The 18,804-nt window shown below is 39.9% G+C and overlaps 1 protein-coding gene across 5 annotated transcripts in view; it reads left to right on the plus strand.

Annotated features, from left to right (window-relative positions):
* LOC129858177 (sideroflexin-5-like) overlaps positions 1 to 18,784 on the plus strand; it is a 42,351-nt gene extending 23,567 nt beyond the window's left edge. For 4 of the 5 annotated variants that reach the window (XM_055927200.1, XM_055927202.1, XM_055927203.1 and 1 more), the window contains 11 exons: positions 2,476 to 2,502; positions 2,647 to 2,701; positions 2,792 to 2,817; positions 3,093 to 3,146; positions 3,247 to 3,303; positions 3,875 to 3,940; positions 4,158 to 4,248; positions 10,871 to 10,986; positions 11,530 to 11,615; positions 11,896 to 12,013; positions 12,230 to 18,784. In XM_055927200.1, the coding sequence (XP_055783175.1) occupies positions 2,476 to 2,502; positions 2,647 to 2,701; positions 2,792 to 2,817; positions 3,093 to 3,146; positions 3,247 to 3,303; positions 3,875 to 3,940; positions 4,158 to 4,248; positions 10,871 to 10,986; positions 11,530 to 11,615; positions 11,896 to 12,013; positions 12,230 to 12,307 (774 nt within the window). In that variant the 3' untranslated portion in view covers positions 12,308 to 18,784. Of the gene's footprint in view, positions 1 to 2,475; positions 2,503 to 2,646; positions 2,702 to 2,791; positions 2,818 to 3,092; positions 3,147 to 3,246; positions 3,304 to 3,874; positions 3,941 to 4,157; positions 4,249 to 4,405; positions 6,794 to 10,870; positions 10,987 to 11,529; positions 11,616 to 11,895; positions 12,014 to 12,229 lie in introns of those variants that run through there. The other variant, XM_055927205.1, reaches the window with a different exon arrangement.
* Positions 18,785 to 18,804: the final 20 nt, after the last annotated feature.

The raw sequence follows: 18,804 nt of genomic DNA on the forward strand, positions 1-18,804 counted from the left end.
AGGGTTGAGGAGGCAGAATCAGGAGATAGGTTGGAGAAGGTTTGAGCAGAGGGAAGAGATGATAGGATGGAAGAGGAGAGAGTAGCGGGGGAGAGAGAGCGAAGGTTGGGACGGCACGATACCATCCGAGTAGGGGCAGTGTGGGAAGTGTTGGATGAGAGCGAGAGGGAAAAGGATACAAGGTAGTGGTCGGAGACTTGGAGGGGAGTTGCAATGAGGTTAGTGGAAGAACAGCATCTAGTAAAGATGAGGTCAAGCGTATTGCCTGCCTTGTGAGTAGGGGGGGAAGGTGAGAGGGTGAGGTCAAAAGAGGAGAGGAGTGGAAAGAAGGAGGCAGAGAGGAATGAGTCAAAGGTAGACGTGGGGAGGTTAAAGTCACCCAGAACTGTGAGAGGTGAGCCGTCCTCAGGAAAGGAGCTTATCAAGGCATCAAGCTCATTGATGAACTCTCCGAGGGAACCTGGAGGGCGATAAATGATAAGGATGTTAAGCTTGAAAGGGCTGGTAACTGTGACAGCATGGAATTCAAAGGAGGCGATAGATAGATGGGTAAGGGGAGAAAGAGAGAATGACCACTTGGGAGAGATGAGGATCCCGGTGCCACCACCCCGCTGACCAGAAGCTCTCGGGGTGTGCGAGAACACGTGGGCAGACGAAGAGAGAGCAGTAGGAGTAGCAGTGTTATCTGTGGTGATCCATGTTTCCGTCAGTGCCAAGAAGTCGAGGGACTGGAGGGAAGCATAGGCTGAGATGAACTCTGCCTTGTTGGCCGCAGATCGGCAGTTCCAGAGGCTACCGGAGACCTGGAACTCCACGTGGGTGGAGGTTAGGCTGTCTGCGGCCACGCGGTGTGAAGCGTTTGTATGGTCTGTGCAGAGAGGAGAGAACAGGGATAGACAGACACATAGTTGACAGGCTACAGATGAGGCTACGCTAATGCAAAGGAGATTGGAATGACAAGTGGACTACACGTCTCGAATGTTCAGAAAGTTAAGCTTACGTTGCAAAAATCTTATTGACTAAAATGATTAAAATGATACAGTACTGCTGAAGTAGGCTAGCTAGTAGGCTAGCTAGCAGTGGCTGTGTTGTTGACTTTGTTTGAAAGTGTAGCTGGCTAGGTAACCTCGATAGCTGGCTAGGTAACCTCGGTAACTGGCTAGATAATTAGTCTAAACTACACAATTGTCTTAGATGCAAGGACAGCAAAGACAACTATGTAGCTAGCTAACACTAGCTAGCTAACACTACACTAATCAAATCGTTCCGTTGTAATGTAATAGTTTCTACAGTGCTGCTATTCGGTAGAAGTTGGCTAGCTAGCAGTGTTAGCAGTGTTGACTAGCAGTGTTGACTAGGTAGGAGAACGGCAGCGCGGCGGACGAAAATAGCTGGCTAGCTAACCGATAATTACTCTAGACTCCACAGTTATCTTAGATACAAAGACAGCAAAGACAACTATGTAGCTAGCTAACACTACACTAATCAAGTCGTTCCGTTGTTCCGTTGAATGTAATAGTTTCTACAGTGCCGCTATTAGGTGGCTAGCTGGCTAGCTAGCAGTGTTGATTACGTTACGTTACGTTAAAAGGACGAAAATAGCTGGCTAGCTAACCTAGAAAATCGCTCTAAACTACACAATTATCTTTGATACAAAGACGGCTATGTAGCTAGCTAAGATCAAACAAGTCAAACCGTTGTACTGTAATGAAATGAAATGTGATACTACCCGTGGAGCGAAGCGGAATGCGACCGGGTTGTTGAAACGAGGTAACGTTCATTCTTCTATTTATTTAAGAAGAAACACTAACCAAACTAATACAAACAACAAAACGAACGTGACGCTATAATTAATAGTGCAGACACAAGCAACTAACACACAGACAATAACCCACAACCCACAATACAAAACAGGCTACCTAAATATGGTTCCCAATCAGAGACAACGCAAAACACCTGTCTCTGATTGAGAACCATATCAGGCCAAACACATAAATAGACAAACCAGACATACAACATAGAATGCCCACTCAGATCACACCCTGACCAAACAAAACATACAAAGCAAACTATGGTCAGGGGGCGTGACACCCAGCTGTAATCGCTGCCAAAGGTGCTTCTACAAAGTATTTACTCAGCTATGAGATATTTGTGTATTTCATTTTCAATATATTAGCAACAATTTCTGAAAATATTTTGTTCACTTTGTCATTATGGGGTATTGTGTGTAGATGGATGAGAATGTTTTATTTAATCCATTTTGAATTCAGACTGTAACACAACAAAATGTGGAGTAAGTCAAGGGGTATGGATACTTTCTGAAGGCACTGTACTATTCCAAAGAGGTTTTTTGTTTACAAGCATATTGTTTGTGACGCTTGCAATATGTAGTTGTAGCATACTCCTTACATTTAGCAGCCCAAAATTTTCCCTCACTGCTCTGAAATGACACAGATGTTGTTTTTGACTCTCTAGCTATGGGAAGCCCAAAAGGTGAAGCAGGTAAGTTTTGGTGCACGTCTGCTTTGTATAAAGCAGTTTGACCCCATTTTGACCCCATGCATTTATTGCCATACAGTACATTCCCCCTCTCCTCTTGGCAGCATGATGATGATGTTACACTCTATATCTCATATCTGTATGCAGGCCATCATTCATCCTGACACAGGAGAGAAGATCTTCATGCCTTTCCGAATGTCAGGTATGACTTCCGAATGAAGATTTTCGACAGTGACTTATTTTGTTACTGGTCATTTTTACACTGATTTTATATTATTTTGTATCTAAACAGGTTATGTCCCATTTGGAACACCAATTGTAAGTCTTATATGAAATATGACTGTATTTCATATGTATCTATGGAAAGAATATTCAACTTTGGCCATTTGTTTAATTATACATTGTCTTTACTGACTTCTTGGGGTAGATGGAAGCTTAGCTCTGGTCCAGGGTTTTAGTGTGCTTTACTGCAATTAGTAGAGGAATGTGCGCTAACGACATGACCAGAGCTAATGGAAGCCGTCATTCTGGATCTGATAGAGGCAATGTAAGAACGTAGTTGAACTATTGTCTCCCTATCTGGTGTCATCTAGGTTGTGGGCCTTCTTCTTCCAAATCAGACTGTGGTATCTACTATTTTTTGGCAGGTAAAAAAATGCCAAGACACCTTTTCATTGGATATGCTCTCCTTTCCAGTTCTGTTAACTGATGTACTTTAATTTTACTGAATGTTTTTTTTCCTTTCAGTGGCTGAACCAAAGTCACAATGCCTGTGTCAACTACTCAAACCGCAATGCTACTAAGGTAGTGTATGATGTTTCTACGGTAGCGTATGATGTTTCTAAGGTAGCCTAGGATGTTTCTAAGGTAGCCTAGGGCAAGGAGAACCCCAGCTCAGCTAAAACCATTGACAAGTACGTTCCGTTTTCAAGGGATTGTTAAATAAATGTGAACTATTTTATTGCATTATCACCTCTTGAAGAGCATAGTCAGAACTACAAATTTCAGATTATTCAATGCAAAACAATGCACTTTTAGTTCCATCATCAGAGTTATACAGCAATGAATTTCTCCCCAGCAGGCAAATTGAAACTCTCTGCACCTTATTGTGATGTTGTATTAATAATGACCTATTTAACCATGGGTCATGTTTATTAGGCCCAAACAGAATACAATTGACTGAAACAGGGAGGGATTACCTGGACTTGCAATAAGAAATGTTTTGCTATGGTTTGCCCTAAAAAAAAAGTGTTTTGCACATATGGCTGATGTCGAAGTGTCCATTTTCTATTTAGAGTTTTGGTATTCAAGCCAGCGTTAGACTTATGTGAGAGGCTGTGAAATACTAAGTCATTCATGTTGTTGTTCATATTAGCCTACACCAACATCCACGTTTCTTCAAGGTTACTTCGGAGCTGTGACCAGTGCTGTCTCCCTTGCGGTCAGTTGTTGATTTATTATACATTTATGGTAATTAATATTCAGTCTCAGAGCAGGGATTCTGTCCTGCCTATTTGTGTTATATGTAATAACATAGGTGCTACAAGTTGAATAGGTTTAAGTTTCAAAGTTTATTTGCCACATGCATAGGATACGACAGGTGTAAAACAGTACCTCATTTAGTTGAGGGTTTATCCTAAAGTTTTTGCTGTGTTTAGGTGGGACTGAATGTACTGATTCAGAGAGCCAACAGGTTGAGTCCAGCAACCCAAATAATCATAAAGAGACTCATCCCTTTCCCAGCTGTGGGTATGTATTCATAAATAATGATTTATTAAGTGATTATCATGACAGTATTAATGTGAAAATCTAGACACCCGTTTACCACAATGTAATATGAGCTACAGGTGCAAATAAATACTGCCATTTACGTTTGGGTTCATTCTCTGTCCTCTCCTGTATGTAGGTCTCCCCCTTTGCATCCCTCACATGGATAAATCACCTTTAACAAGAGCTACAAATAAACTGGTGTCAGAGGAGGCAGAGTTTTGCAGGCTTATAAAATGTCCTTGCTGATGTTTTGCTGTTGACTTCTCCTCAAAAGGGATGGATAAAAATGTACAGAAGGGTTACCTAGAGGATAATGGGGAGGGTCATGCTTTTCAATGTCAGTTAAGGGGAAGGTTAAGTTAAAAAATAATAATATATAGTCCAGGGATGGTCATGTAATTTGTTATTGATGACATTTCTATATTTCTCAGTGTTTTAGAATTAGTTGCTTATTAGGCTACACATCGATGTGTGCCCGATGCCACCCCTCATCTCTGATTCTCCGCTGGGCGTGCAATATTAAGTGTCTATAGAATATTTAGTGTGGTCTCAATCAAATGATCCATAGGCTATAGACTATATACTGCCAAGTGCATGCTCAGAGCAAAGTTATATTTCTAAGATAGCTGCTGGGATGGTGTAAATACAACTAGGCTGCATTACACATTGCAATGAATATTCCAACCCTGAGCCCTGGCCTGCTCTGCTCTTGCTGATCAAAAACTGTTTTGTGTGCTGCCTAATCAATGGCTGTGCTGTGTAGGAATACGGTGGCAGTTCAGGAAGAGAGTCAAAAGCTTCTTTCCAAAACTAATATGTGATTAGACCTACAGAGCACACATTTTTTTAAATCTTGTGTCGTGGACTAGCCTATGTTCAATTTGAGAAGGAGAGAGTGAGGAGGATGAGGACCAGAGGTCAACTTTGATAGATTTGATTAAAAGTCATGTTTATTGCCCATGATGTATTTATCAGAGTTAATGACCTCAAAATAAGCCAGATTCAGAACAAGCCTCAATATCTATGGAAATATATTCTCAGTATTACCCAAGAACAAGGAGGTCTTGAGGTTTTACATTTCAATACTCTAAATAATAGATTTTTATATTTATTTTTAAAAACTTTTTTTTACCACTTTTGCTGCCCAATTTCTTGGTACCCAATTGGTAGTTTGTCTTGTCCCATCGCTGCAACTCCCGTACGGACCCGGGAGAGGCGAAGGTCGAGAGCCATGCGTCTACCAAAACACGACCCTGCCAAGCTGCACTGCTTCTTGACACACTGTTTGCTTAACCCGTGGCGACCGTGTCAGCGTGTATGCGCCTGGCCCGCCACAGGAGTCGCTAGAGCGCGTTGGGACAAAGACATCTCGGGCGGCCAAACCCTCCCCTAACCCGGACAAAGCTGGGCCAATTGTGCATCGCCTCATTGGTCTCCCGGTCGCGGCCGGCTGCAAACACAGCCCGGGCTCGAACCCGGATCTGTAGTGACGCTTCACGCACTGCAGTGCCTTAGACAGCTGCGCCACCCAGGACAGTATTTGGAATGTCTACCCTAAGTATTTATTTGACTGGTGGTGGTTTAGAATTTCTGCTTCCGTGTAATTTTGATGTTTATAAAATCTCAATAAAATTGGCCAAATTTCATAAGCAGTCAGGCACTTTTAGCTTGGATGTTAGCGTATAAACATAATTGTCCCCCACACAGATACTTTCTATGGAACAACAGAGATATACAATTAAAAATAAGTTTGTTTTTTTCGGAACTGGTTTGAGAATACATTTATTTTGGTTGGTCAGTTACTGAATGAGGATGGATATCTACTCTCATATGGGGAATTTTTTGATACGTTTAGAATTCCAATAACCCAGAATTTTTGTTGTTGTTGCAAATTCTATGCGACTCCAATATATACATTTCTTCTCTGTGGTTGATGTAACAGATTTACATTCAAATATATTCATTAGCAATATTAATATCCTCAAAGATAAATGTAGTAATGAACAGATTAGTAATATTGTTTGTGATACTACATTTCCCTCAGCAAGATTTTTTCAGTTAAATAACTTGCTAAAATTTCTATCAAATATTGTATCAGTAACAAGGTAAAGCATGTTTCATTCAAAATGTTACATATAATTTATCCTGTGAAACATGTTTTAGAAAGATTCAAGTTGTGATTTCTTTGGAATGGAGAAGGAGACCATTATTTGTTTTTACCTATATTTATAGTATACTTTTTTGGAATTGACATACAGAACTTTGTTACAAAGAAAACAGGACAGGTTGTACAATTTTAAAGATTTTGATATGATTTATTTCAGAAATTCTGACTGAAGATATTTAATTGAACTGCTAATAATATTAGGTACATTTAATATTCACAAATGCAAATGGTCCAATTCAGAAAAACGTTTTGTTCACTTTATAATTGAATTTAAACAATATGTCACTGCTTACATATATTTAAAAAAAGGCAATTAAAACTTTTATTCTTAATGAATATGTTTGTTAGTTTAGGATTCCTGGCAATGTAAATAGTTTATGTATGCTTGTTTGCATGTGACTATTCCTCTTTTGATTGTTGATATTTGTTTGTTAAAAAAAAAATAAGTAAAAAATCTAAATATTGCAAAAATATATGTAATATATATTTTTTGGGGGGGGTTCACCATTGCTATATATATATATATATATGTATATATGTATATGTATATGTATATATATATATATATATATGTATATGTATATATATATGTATATATATATATGTATATACGTATATATATATATATACATATACATATACGTATACGTATACGTATATGTATATGTATATATGTATATATATATACATATACATATACATATATGTATATATATATATGTATATATGTATATATGTATATATATATATATATACGTATATGTATATATGTATATATGTATATATGTATATACATATATGTATATATATATGTATATATGTATATATGTATATATGTATATATGTATATATATATATATATATATATTTATATATATATATATATATATATATATTTATATATATATATACATACATACATACATACAGTTGAAGCCGGAAGTTTACATACACCTTAGCCAAATACATTTAAACTCAGTTTTTCACCATTCCTGTCATTTAATCCTAGTAAAAATCCCCTGTCTTAGTTAGGATCACCACTTTATTTTAAGAATGTGAAATGTCAGAATAATAGAGAGAATTATTTATTTCAGCTTTTATTTCATTCATCACATTCCCAGTCAGAAGTTTACATACACTCAATTAGTATTTGGTAGCATTGCCTTTAAATTGTTTAACTTGGGTCAAACGTTTCGGGTAGCCTTCCACAAGCTTCCCACAATAAGTTGGGTGAATTTTTACCCATTACTCCTGACAGAGCTGGTGTAACTGAGTCAGGTTTGTAGGCCTCCTTGCTCGCGCATGCTTTTTCAGTGCTGCCCACAAATGTTCTATAGGATTGAGGTCAGGGCTTTGTGATGGCCACTCCAATACCTTGACTTTGTTGTCCTTAAGCCATTTTTCCACAACTTTGGAAGTATGCTTGGGGTCATTGTCCATTTGGAAGACCCATTTGCGACCAAGCTTTAACTTCCTGACTGATGTCTTGAGATGTTGGTTCAATATATCCACATAATTTTCCTACCTCATGATGCCATCTATTTTGTGAAGTGCACCAGTCCCTCATGCAGCAAAGCACCCCCACAACATGATGCTGCCATCCCCGTGCTTCATAGTTGGGATGGTGTTCTTCGGCTTGCAAGCCTCCCCCTTTTTCCTCCAAACATAACGATGGTCATTATGGCCAAACAGTTCTATTTTTGTTTCATCAGACCACAGGACATTTCTCCAAAAAGTGTCTTCTTCCTTGCTGAGCAGCCTTTCAGGTTATGTCGATATAGGACTCATTTTACTGTCTCTATAGATACTTTTGTACCTGTTTCCTCCAGCATCTTCACAAGGTCCTTTGCTGTTGTTCTGGGATTGATTTGCACTTTTCACACCAAAGTACGTTCATCTCTAGGAGACAGAACTCGTCTCCTTCCTGAGTGGTATGATGGCTGCGTGGTCCCATGGTGTTTATACTTGCGTACTATTGTTTGTACAGATGAACGTGGTACCTTCAGGCGTTTGGAAATTGCTCCCAAGGATGAACCAGACTTGAGGAGGTCTAAAAAAAATGTCTGAGGTCTTGGCTCATTTCTTTTGATGTTCCCATGATGTCAAGCAAAGAGGCACTTAGTTTGAAGGTAGACCTTGAAATACATCCACAGGTACACCTCCAATTGACTCAAATGATGTCAATTAGCCTATCAGACGCTTCTAAAGCCATAACATCATTTTCTGGAATTTTCCAAGCTGTTTAAAGGCACTTAGTGTATGTAAACTTCTGACCCACTGGAATTGTGATACAGTGAAATAATTTGTCTGTAAACAATTGTTGGAAAAATGTATTTTGTCATGCGCAAAGTAGATGTCTTAACCGACTTGCCAAAACTATAGTTTGTTAACAAGAAATTTGTGGAGTGGTTGAAAAACGAGTTTTAATGACTCCAACCTAAGTGTATGTAAACTTCTGATTTCAACTGTATATGTTTAAATGTATGCCAGATTCTAGTAACTTACATTGTGGTTCTGAACCTTGAAGCGGCAGCCATAGCACAATCAATCGGCAAATTCGAGTAGGCATAATTCATTTCAACAGTCCTCATTTTAATTACACTTTACTACCAACAAGATTTGTGTTGGGGCCTATTTATTCCTATTTAAGAAATAAGAGGTAGGCCTATCTGTTTGAATGACGAAATTAGGCTATAGGCTGCTATATCCTCCACCCACCATGCACTCTTTAAATAGCCTACCTTCGTGTCAGTGAACGGCTGTTAAGTTCAAACCAAGACTCGAATTGAGGGGCTATGAGAGGGTATGCCATAGGCCTACCTTTTATTAAAGAAAATGGCGAAAATCACAGACCTGCCCCTTGTTAGCTTAAATTTTGAAGAAAATAAATGGATCTATAGCAGAGCTTTGGTCCGTGTTGCTTTATGCTAGAAAGACCGTGACTCCAATGCATATGGGGATATCATTGTTTGTAGCTCAGCCTCTAAATGTCAAACAAACCAACCTTCTATAGTCGAGGAGACAAAAAATTTACTTTGCTTGGGAAGTAATTTATTACTGTCACTATCAATTGATTAAGCTATTCACTTTCTGTAGAATAGAAGATGTTTGAACCCAGACAGCTTTTTGAGAAACACTTGTGACCATCTCTCGTTGGGTTGAGCCACAGAAGAAGAGTAGCCAGCAGATAAAGCTTACATTATTCTGCGTCGGTAGGCCTACTCTGCCTGGGGTGGAAAGGTAGGCCTAGCTTTTGAAAGATTCATAATGACGTCTTTGTAAACGGACAGTTTTGTTGCAAACAAGGCACACTGATTTGGCCTCCCGAGTCGCACAATGGTCTAAGGCACTGCATCTCAGTGCAAGAGGTGTCATTATAGTACCTGGTTCGATTCCAGGCCATATCACATCCGGCCATGATTGGGAGTCCCATAGGGCGGAGTTGTCCGGGTTTGGCCGGAGTAGGCTGTCTTTGTAAATATGTTGTTCTTAACTGACTTGCCTAGTTCAATTTAGCCTGTAATTTGTGTGGTATAAATAAACATTCTGATATGTAAAATGACGTGGAACTGCATGAAATTTTTATAAAAGGCACTTTTTTCTTGGACCTGCAAATACGATGATAAAAGCATTGCATTAATCTAAAGGAGATTGCATTAATCTAAAGGAGCTCTTTCCACCCCTACTCTTGTGCATGGTGATCTGTGGACCCACAACCTTCTGGCCCTCAGCCATCTGCTCTATCAAAATGTCTGTGTTGCCATGTAATGCTTACTGGATGAAGAACAGTTTCGTAACCTGCACATCTAAGGCTCTGGTCTATCCAAGATGTGAGGGGAAACTGTAGACATGTTTTCTGCTATCCACTTTTTTTGTTTTGTTATTATTTTGGGTATAGGGGATGGTCAGTTGTTTCTTTTCAAACGTTCAGGGAGAGTTTCGGTAAAATATATTTTGCTGAAGGGATGGCCATCCATTTTCATTTTAGAGAAGCCTGATTTTTCTCCATGTAATCCTTTTATTATATATAACGTTCACTCCCTAAGATTTGTGTGGTTAGCTTTGTGTAGCTAATAGCTATCCTCCTACTACCTAGATCACTGTTCAATGTTGACAAGGTTATACTGTAAGCTCTCCCTAGTTGTACATGTGAAACCTGTCCTTACTGAGGGCTGGTCTATAGAAATCACTTGCTGAAGTGGAATCCTCCAAACAAATTAATGTGAAATGTATGCGTTGGCCATGTTGGAATACTCTTAAAATGCATCTATACTTCCTTCCATTTTTAAAGTAGTCTAGTCGTTGGATTAGTGATTACTTCAAGGATGGGAGGGATGAAAGACACATTTTTACAGTCTTTTAACAGGTAGGTCTCAATGTCAGCTGAATGTTATGCGGCGGCACTTTCACAACCAGTCTTCTCCACTTCCTCAGCCAGTGCCAACATTTGCAATGTGGGCCTCATGAGGCACAATGAGCTGTCGGAGGGCATCGACGTGCTGGACGGAAATGGGAACGTGGTGGGCTCCTCAAAGATTGCAGCCAAACATGTGAGTGGCTGGCTATCGGAACTCACACTAGCCTGTATAAAAACACTGTTTCCTTCCTGGCCATTAAATGTATGAAATCATTCCACAAAAACTGACTGGCTAGCTAGCTATCAAACATACTGTGCAGATATATCAAATGCAATATTTTACCAAATTTGAGGGGTCTTTAGACTGAAAGATACCCTGACCAAGATGGCCGTCCTGTTATCACGTTGTCGATATATGACCATTCTAGTGTTTTATTTGATGTGTTCCTGACAAAATATGTTGTCTGTAAACTGTTAGTATTGTATATTCAATGCGAAATTTTTATTTTTGTGTGGAGAATCCGTTTCTGAATAGTCTGTCCACTACTGAAGTCAGTATGATTCATCATATGAGGTTGAATAAACAACAGGTTTATTTGATGATTTATTATTAGTCTAACATATTTATGCCTTTTTCCACATATGCCATATCCTAATCTCATGAGGGGGAATTTATCCCAACACATTGCAATATTTTGAATTGAATCATGTGCAGAATATTTTTCTCTCCCCCCAGGCAATTATGGAAACTGCCTTTACCAGAGTGGTCCTCCCGATGCCAATCTTTGTCCTTCCTCCCATCATCATGTCCTACCTAGAAAAGTATGTCATGCTTCTAGATGGGTCAGAAATATTTAGTGTACTGCCTTGTCAAGTCCCTGCATTAATGTCAGGATAGTATCAGTTGAAATACCAAAAGCCTGAGAAACGGGGCCCTGGATAGGACAATGTTTATTACAGATCAACAGTCTGTGGTATACATTTTTTTGTCTTGTTGACAATTACTATTGGAATCGTGTGTAAGAAATATTGTATTAGTGTTGAGATTGTACTCCATAGAAATGGCAATATCAAAATGTGTGCTTCCCTTCATGTCTGTTAGACTTCCATTCCTGCAGACGAATCGGAGGCTGTTGCTGCCCATCCACAGCCTGGTGTGTCTGGCTACCTTCAGCCTCTCGCTGCCCCTGGCCATCAGCCTATTCCCACAGATGTCTCAGGTACTACTGCTGCTGCTATCCCTGGAGGGTGCCTGGACAGCTGGGGAGGAATTCACCTCACACACACTTCACTTGTCATTTCCTTCTTCACTTGTAATTAAGAACGAACTACAAAGGTTTTGGGTTTGGAGGTACTGTGAAGGGCTATTAGGTGTTGCAGAGTACTGGTAGGCGTATTGTGTACTTACTTCTCTTTCTCTGGTTCAATGTCAATAGATTGAGGTGTCTCAGCTTGAGCCTGAAATTGCCATGGCAACCAATAGCAAGGTGGTGACCTACAACAAGGGACTGTGATGACCGTCCCGGGAACAGCGATTCAAATGAGCCTCCTTTTTGATTGGCTGTCACGGACACTCCAGTTTCCCCACTAATGGATTGGCGGAAGGGTAGCTGATCCTAGATCTGTAACTAGGGGAAGCTTCACTCCAGAGCTCTCTCTCCCATAGCCTAATATGGTAACAGGTCCAGGCACTTTCTGCTGCATTAATATAGTGTAACATATATTATCATGTGCTGTCTTAACCAATGGTTTTAATACAACATATACACAAATGTGTTTCATTGTCACTTACACCAGAGAGGTGCAGTGAATTGTGTTGTTTTACAGGGTCAGCCATAACAGTCCAGCACCCCTGGAGCATATTAGGGTTAAGTGCCTTGCTTAAGGGCACATCAGCAGATTTTTTTAACCTTTCGGTTACTGGTCCAACACTCCAACCGCTAGACTACATGCCACCTATGAGGCCCATCAGTAATGATTGAGGAAGTTAAGGAAATAATAGACTAATAATATTTTATGATGGAGCTTTATAATGTTATGCCTATACCAGCTATTTTACAATTGGTGGTGCTGATCAACCCATTTGTCTTTAACTTTAATATGAAATTTATTTTTATTGTTGACCTAAACTGCTGTAGTTGTTTGAATGTTTGGAGGAGGACATACAGTTGAAGTCGGAAGTTTACATACACTTTAGCAAAATACATTTAAACTCAGTTTTTCACAATTTCTGACATTTAATCCAAGTAGAAATTCCCTGTTTTAGGTCAGTTAAGATCACCACTTTATTCTAAGAATGCGAAATGTCAGAATAATAGGAGAGAGAATGATTGATTTATTTCAGCTTTTATTTATTTCATCACATTCCCAGTGGGTCAGAAGTTTACATACACTCAATTAGTATTTGGTAGCATTGCCTTTAAATTGTTTAACTTGGGTCAAACATTTCGGGTAGCCTTCCACAAGCTTCCCACAATAAGTTGGGTGAATTTTAGCTCATTCTTTCTGACAGAGCTGGTGTATCTGAGTCAGGTTTGTAGGCCTCCTTGCTCGCACATGCTTTTTCAGTTCTGCCCACAAATGTTCTATAGGATTGAGGTCAGGGCTTTCTCATGGCCACTCTAATACCTTGACTTTGTTGTCCTTATGCCATTTTGTCACAACTTTGGAAGTATGCTTGGGGTCATTGTCCATTTGGAAGACCCATTTACGACCAAGCTTTAACTTCCTGACTGATGTGATGATGTTGGTTCAATATATCCACATAATTTTCCTACCTCATGATGCCATCTATTTTGTGAAGTGCACCAGTCCCTCCTGCAGCAAAGCACCCCCACAACATGATGCTGCCACCCCTGTTCTTCACGGTTGGGATGGTGTTCTTCGGCTTGCAAGCCTCCCCCTTTTTCCTCCAAACGTAACGATGGTCATTATGGCCAAACAGTTCTATTATTGTTTAATCAGACCAGAAGACATTTTTCCAAAAAGTATGATCTTTGTCCCCATGTGCAGTTGCAAACCGTAGTCTGGCTTTGGAGCAGTGGATTCTTCCTTGCTGAGCGGACTTTCAGGTTATGTCAATTTATAGGACTCGTTTTACTGTGGGTATAGATACTTTTGTACCTGTTTCCTCCAGCATCTTCACAAGGTCCTTTGCTGTTGTTCTGGGATTGATTTGCACTTTTCACACCAAAGTACATTAATCTCTAGGAGACAGAAAGCGTCTCCTTCCTGAGCGGTAGGAGGGCTGCGTGGTCCCATGGTGTTTATACTTGCGTACTATTGTTTGTACAGATGAACGTGGTACCTTCAGGCGTTTGGAAATTGCTCCCAAGGATGAACCAGACTTGTGGAGGTCTTGGTTGATTTCTTTTGATTTTCCCATGATGTCAAGCAAAGAGGCACTGAGTTTGAAGTTAGGCCTTGAAATGCATCCACAGGTACATCTCCAATTGACTCACATGATGTCAAATAGCCTATCAGAAGCTTCTAAAGCCGTGACATCATTTTCTGGAATTTTCCAAGCTGTTTAAAGGCACAGTCAACTTAGTGGATGTAAACTTCTGACTTATAAGTGAAATAATCTGTCTGTGAACAATTGTTGGAAAAATGACTTGTGTCCTGCACAAAGTAGATGTCCTAACCGACTTGCCAATGCTAGTTTGTTAACAAAAAATTTGTGGAGTGGTTGAAAAACGAGTTTTAATGACTCCAACCTAAGTGTATGTAATCTTCCGACTTCAACTGTACATGTACTGACAAACATTTGTAGGATTTTTCTGAATTATTTTGTATTTTTTAAATCAAGAGTTTTACAAACATATCAATCAGTATTGAGTGATAGATCCTGATTGGCTGTTCATGTCTTATGATGCCCCATATAATGTTAAAAAGTAGGCTTGGCTACATTACACAGTAGGCTAGGCTACGCTACATATCAGGCTACGCTACTCAGTAGACTAGGCTAGGCTACACAGTAAGCCACTTGATTCTGATAGAAAGATTAACAAAGAGGACCCTGTTCAGAATCAGCCTGTAGCCTCTACACCCTGCACTAGCCTCCACACCCTGCACTAGCCTCTACACCCTGTCCTAGCCTCTACACCCTGTCCTACAAGCTACTGTTGAATCCCAGTTCTCCTCCCTAAGTGTACACCATCATGGATTTAAAAGCACTGGATTGCTGTAAGCGTTGGCTGGAGGACGTTTCTGCCACCATGATGGGTAATGTGCAAGTGCACGCTTCGGGAGAAGGGTGGAGAATTGGGATGCAGCTTAGGTCTGTTTCTTGACAAGGGCCATTCTAGGACATTATAGAGGAAGGTCTGTGGAAGATGGTTCCTAAAAAAAAAAGTTTTATATTCTACTTTTTATATTTTTATACATTCCCCTTTAAATGATCATAGTATGAGAAATGGTACAATACAGTATTGAATAAGTTAAATAACTGGTGAATAACTTATTTTTGCACAGTAAAATGTTTGTGTGTATATATAATAACGTTGTTACCAGAATATATTGTACTAACCAATATGTGTTATCCACATCCTCTTGTACATACAATGCATTCGGGAAGTATTCAGACCCCTTCACTTTTTCCACATTTTGTAATGTTACAGCCTTATTCTAAAATTGATTCAATTGCTTTTTCACCTCATCAATCTACACACAATACCCCATAATGACAAGGCAAAAGATTGTTTTTTAGAAATTTTGTAAGTATATTACAAATAAAAACCTCAAATATTACATTTACGGAAGTATTTAGACCCTTTACTCAGTACTTTGTTGAAGCACCTTTGGCAGCGATTACAGCCTCGAGTATTCTTGGGTATGACGCTACAAGCTTGGCACACTTGTATTTGGGGAGTGTCTCACCATTTTTCTCTGCAGATCCTCAAGCTCTGTCAGGTTGGCTGGTGAGTGTCGCTGCACAGCTATTTTCAGGTCTCTCCAGAGATGTCTGGGCTCTGTCTGGGCCACTCAAGGACATTCAGAGACTTGTCCCGGAGCCACTCATGTGTTGTCTTGGCTGTATGCTTGGGGTCATTGTACTGTTGGAAGGTGAACATTTCACCCCTGTCTGAGGTCCTGAGCGCTCTGGATATGGTTTTCATCAAGGATCTCTCTGTACTTTGCTCCGTTCATCTTTCCCTCGATCCTGACTAGTCTCCCAGTCCCTGCCGCTGAAAGACATCCCCACAGCATGATGCTGCCACCACCATGCTTCACCATAGGGATGGTGCCAGGTTTCCTCCAGATGTGATGCTTGGCATTCAGGCCAAAGAGTTCAATTTTGGTTTCATCAGAGCAGAGAATCTTGTTCCTCATGGTATGAGAGTCTTTAGGTGCCTTTTGGCAAACTCCAAGCGGACTTTCATGTGCCTTTTACAGAGTAGTGGCTTCCGTCTGGACACTCTACCATAAAGGCCTGATTGGTGGAGTGCTGCAAGGTTCTCCCATCTCCACAGAAGAACTCTGGAGCTCTGTCAGAGTGACCATCGGGTTTTTGGTCACCTCCCTGACCAAGGCCCTTCTCCCCCGATGGCTCAGCTGCCCAGAGGCCAGCTCTAGGAAGACTCTTGGTGGTTCCAAACGGCTTCCATTTAAGAATGATGGAGGCCAATATGTTCTTGGGGACCTTCAATGCTGCAGACATTTTGTGGTACCCTTCCCCAGATCTGTGCCTTGACACAATCCTGTTTCAGAGCTCTATGGACAATTCCTTAAACATCATGGTTTGGTTTTTGCTCTGACTTGCACTGTGGGACCTTATATATGCAAGTGTGTGCCTTGTCCAATCAATTGAATTTACAACAGTTGGACTCAAATCAAGTAGAAACATCTCAAGGATGATCAATGGAAAAAGGATGCACCTGAGATCAATTGAGTCTCATAGCAAAGGGTTTGAATTCTTATGTAAATGAGGTATTTCTGTTTTTTTTATCATATTTGCTAAAAAAATCTAAAAAACAGTTTTCGCTTTGTCATTATGGGGTATTGTGTGTGTGTGTTGATTGAGGATTTTTTTTGTTTTAATTTCATTTATAATTAGGCTGTAACGTAACAAAATGTGGAAAAAGTCAAGGTGTCTGAATGCGCTGTATTTAAAGCTGGAATTCTTAGTTTCTACATCCATTTTTGGACTTAATTAATTATATATATGCTCATTAATTCTTAGAATATAACCTAGAAATGCACAATGAGCTTTGTTCAACAGCCGTACCCCATCACATCCCAATAAGCACGTTTTACTCCAATGTTTGTAAACGATGTAAATGTAAACAAACGCTATCACCTCGAAACAAGGTTAAAACTATACTGAACAAAAAAATGAACGCAAGATGCAACAATTTCAATGATTTTACTGAGGTACAGTTCATATAAGGAAATCAGTCTATTTAAAGAAATAAATTAGGCCCTGATCTATGGATTTCACATGACTGGTAATACAGATATGCATCGGTTGGTCACAGATACCTTAAATAAATGTACTGGTGTGGATCAGAAAACCAGTCAGTATCTGGTGTGACCATCATTTGCCTCATCCAGCACAACACATCTCTTTCACATAGAGTTGACCAAGCTGTTGATTGTGGCCAGTGGAATGTTGTCTCACTCCTCTTCGATGGCTGTGCTTAGTTGCTGGATATTGACGGTAACTGGAACACACTATTGAACATGTCAATCCAGGGCATCCCAAGCATGCTCAATGGGTAACATGTCTGGTGAGTGTGCAGGCCATGGAAGAACTGGGAAATGTTCCGTTTCCAGGAATTGTGTACAGATTCTTGTGACATGGGGCCGTGCATTATCATGCTGAAACATGAGGTGATGTCGGTGAATGAATAGCACGACAATGGGTCTCAGGATCTTCTGACGGTATCTATGTACATTCAAGTTGCCATTGATAAAATGCAATTGTGTTCGTTGTCAGTAGCTTATGCCTGCCCAAACCATAACCCCCAGCGCCATTATGGGGCACCCCGTTCACCATGTTGACATCCACAAACCACTCGCCCACACAACGCCATACACATGGACAGCGGTTGTGAGGCCAGTTTGACGTACTGCCAAATTCTCTAAAACAACATTGGAGGCGCCTTATGGTAGAGAAATTAACATTACATTCTCAGGCAACAGCTCTGGTAGACATTCCTGCAGTCAGCATGCCAACGGCAATCAGTGGCATTGTGTTGTGTGACAAACTGCACATTTTAGTGTCCTTTTGTCCCCAGCACAAGGTGCACCTGTGTAATAATCATGCTGTAATCAGCTTCTTCACATGCCAAAGCTGTTAGGTGGATAGATTATATTGGCAAAGTAGAAATGCTCACTAACAAGTATATAAAAAATGTGTCCACAAAATTTGAGAGAAATACGCTTTTTGTCCAAATGGAAAGTGTCTGATCTTTTATTTCAGCTCATTAAACATGGGACCAACACTTTACGTGTTGCGTTTATATTTTTGTACAGTATATGATGTTGATATCATGTATGGTCAGTCCCTGCATCTATAGCTCTATGAATTTGAGAGTGGTTACATTTCTCAAGGCCCATCCCTCAGCTTTTTACAGAAACGGGTGACCGCTTGCACGTTGTTATTGTTTCAAGTAAGGACTCTAGCTTCAATGGATGATCTGCTACTCAAAATGTACTAAATGTTATTCAATGGTATATCAAAATGTTTAATAATAATGTTTGATAAAATATATATCATTTTTATTTGTCTCCAGTCATATGTGTGTAACAGACAATGTGAGCCATCTTCCCCGAGTGTGTGACAACTGAGGGTACGCTTCCAGCATTTTGAATTAATTCATCAGGCACTGTGTGTACATTTTAAAACAGTATTGGAAGTTTGGTCTTCATGGTATAATTCATTGCATCTAATGGAAGATGAAATCATGTAGTATAATTTTGCAAGGCACTCACTGTAGCGTATTACTGAAAATAAAAGTACTATATCAACTGCTTTTGCGCACACTGTATATAGACTTTTTTCTATTTT

This window comes from Salvelinus fontinalis, chromosome 6, assembly GCF_029448725.1.
Source record: "Salvelinus fontinalis isolate EN_2023a chromosome 6, ASM2944872v1, whole genome shotgun sequence".
NCBI classification, from domain to species: Eukaryota; Metazoa; Chordata; class Actinopteri; order Salmoniformes; family Salmonidae; genus Salvelinus; species Salvelinus fontinalis.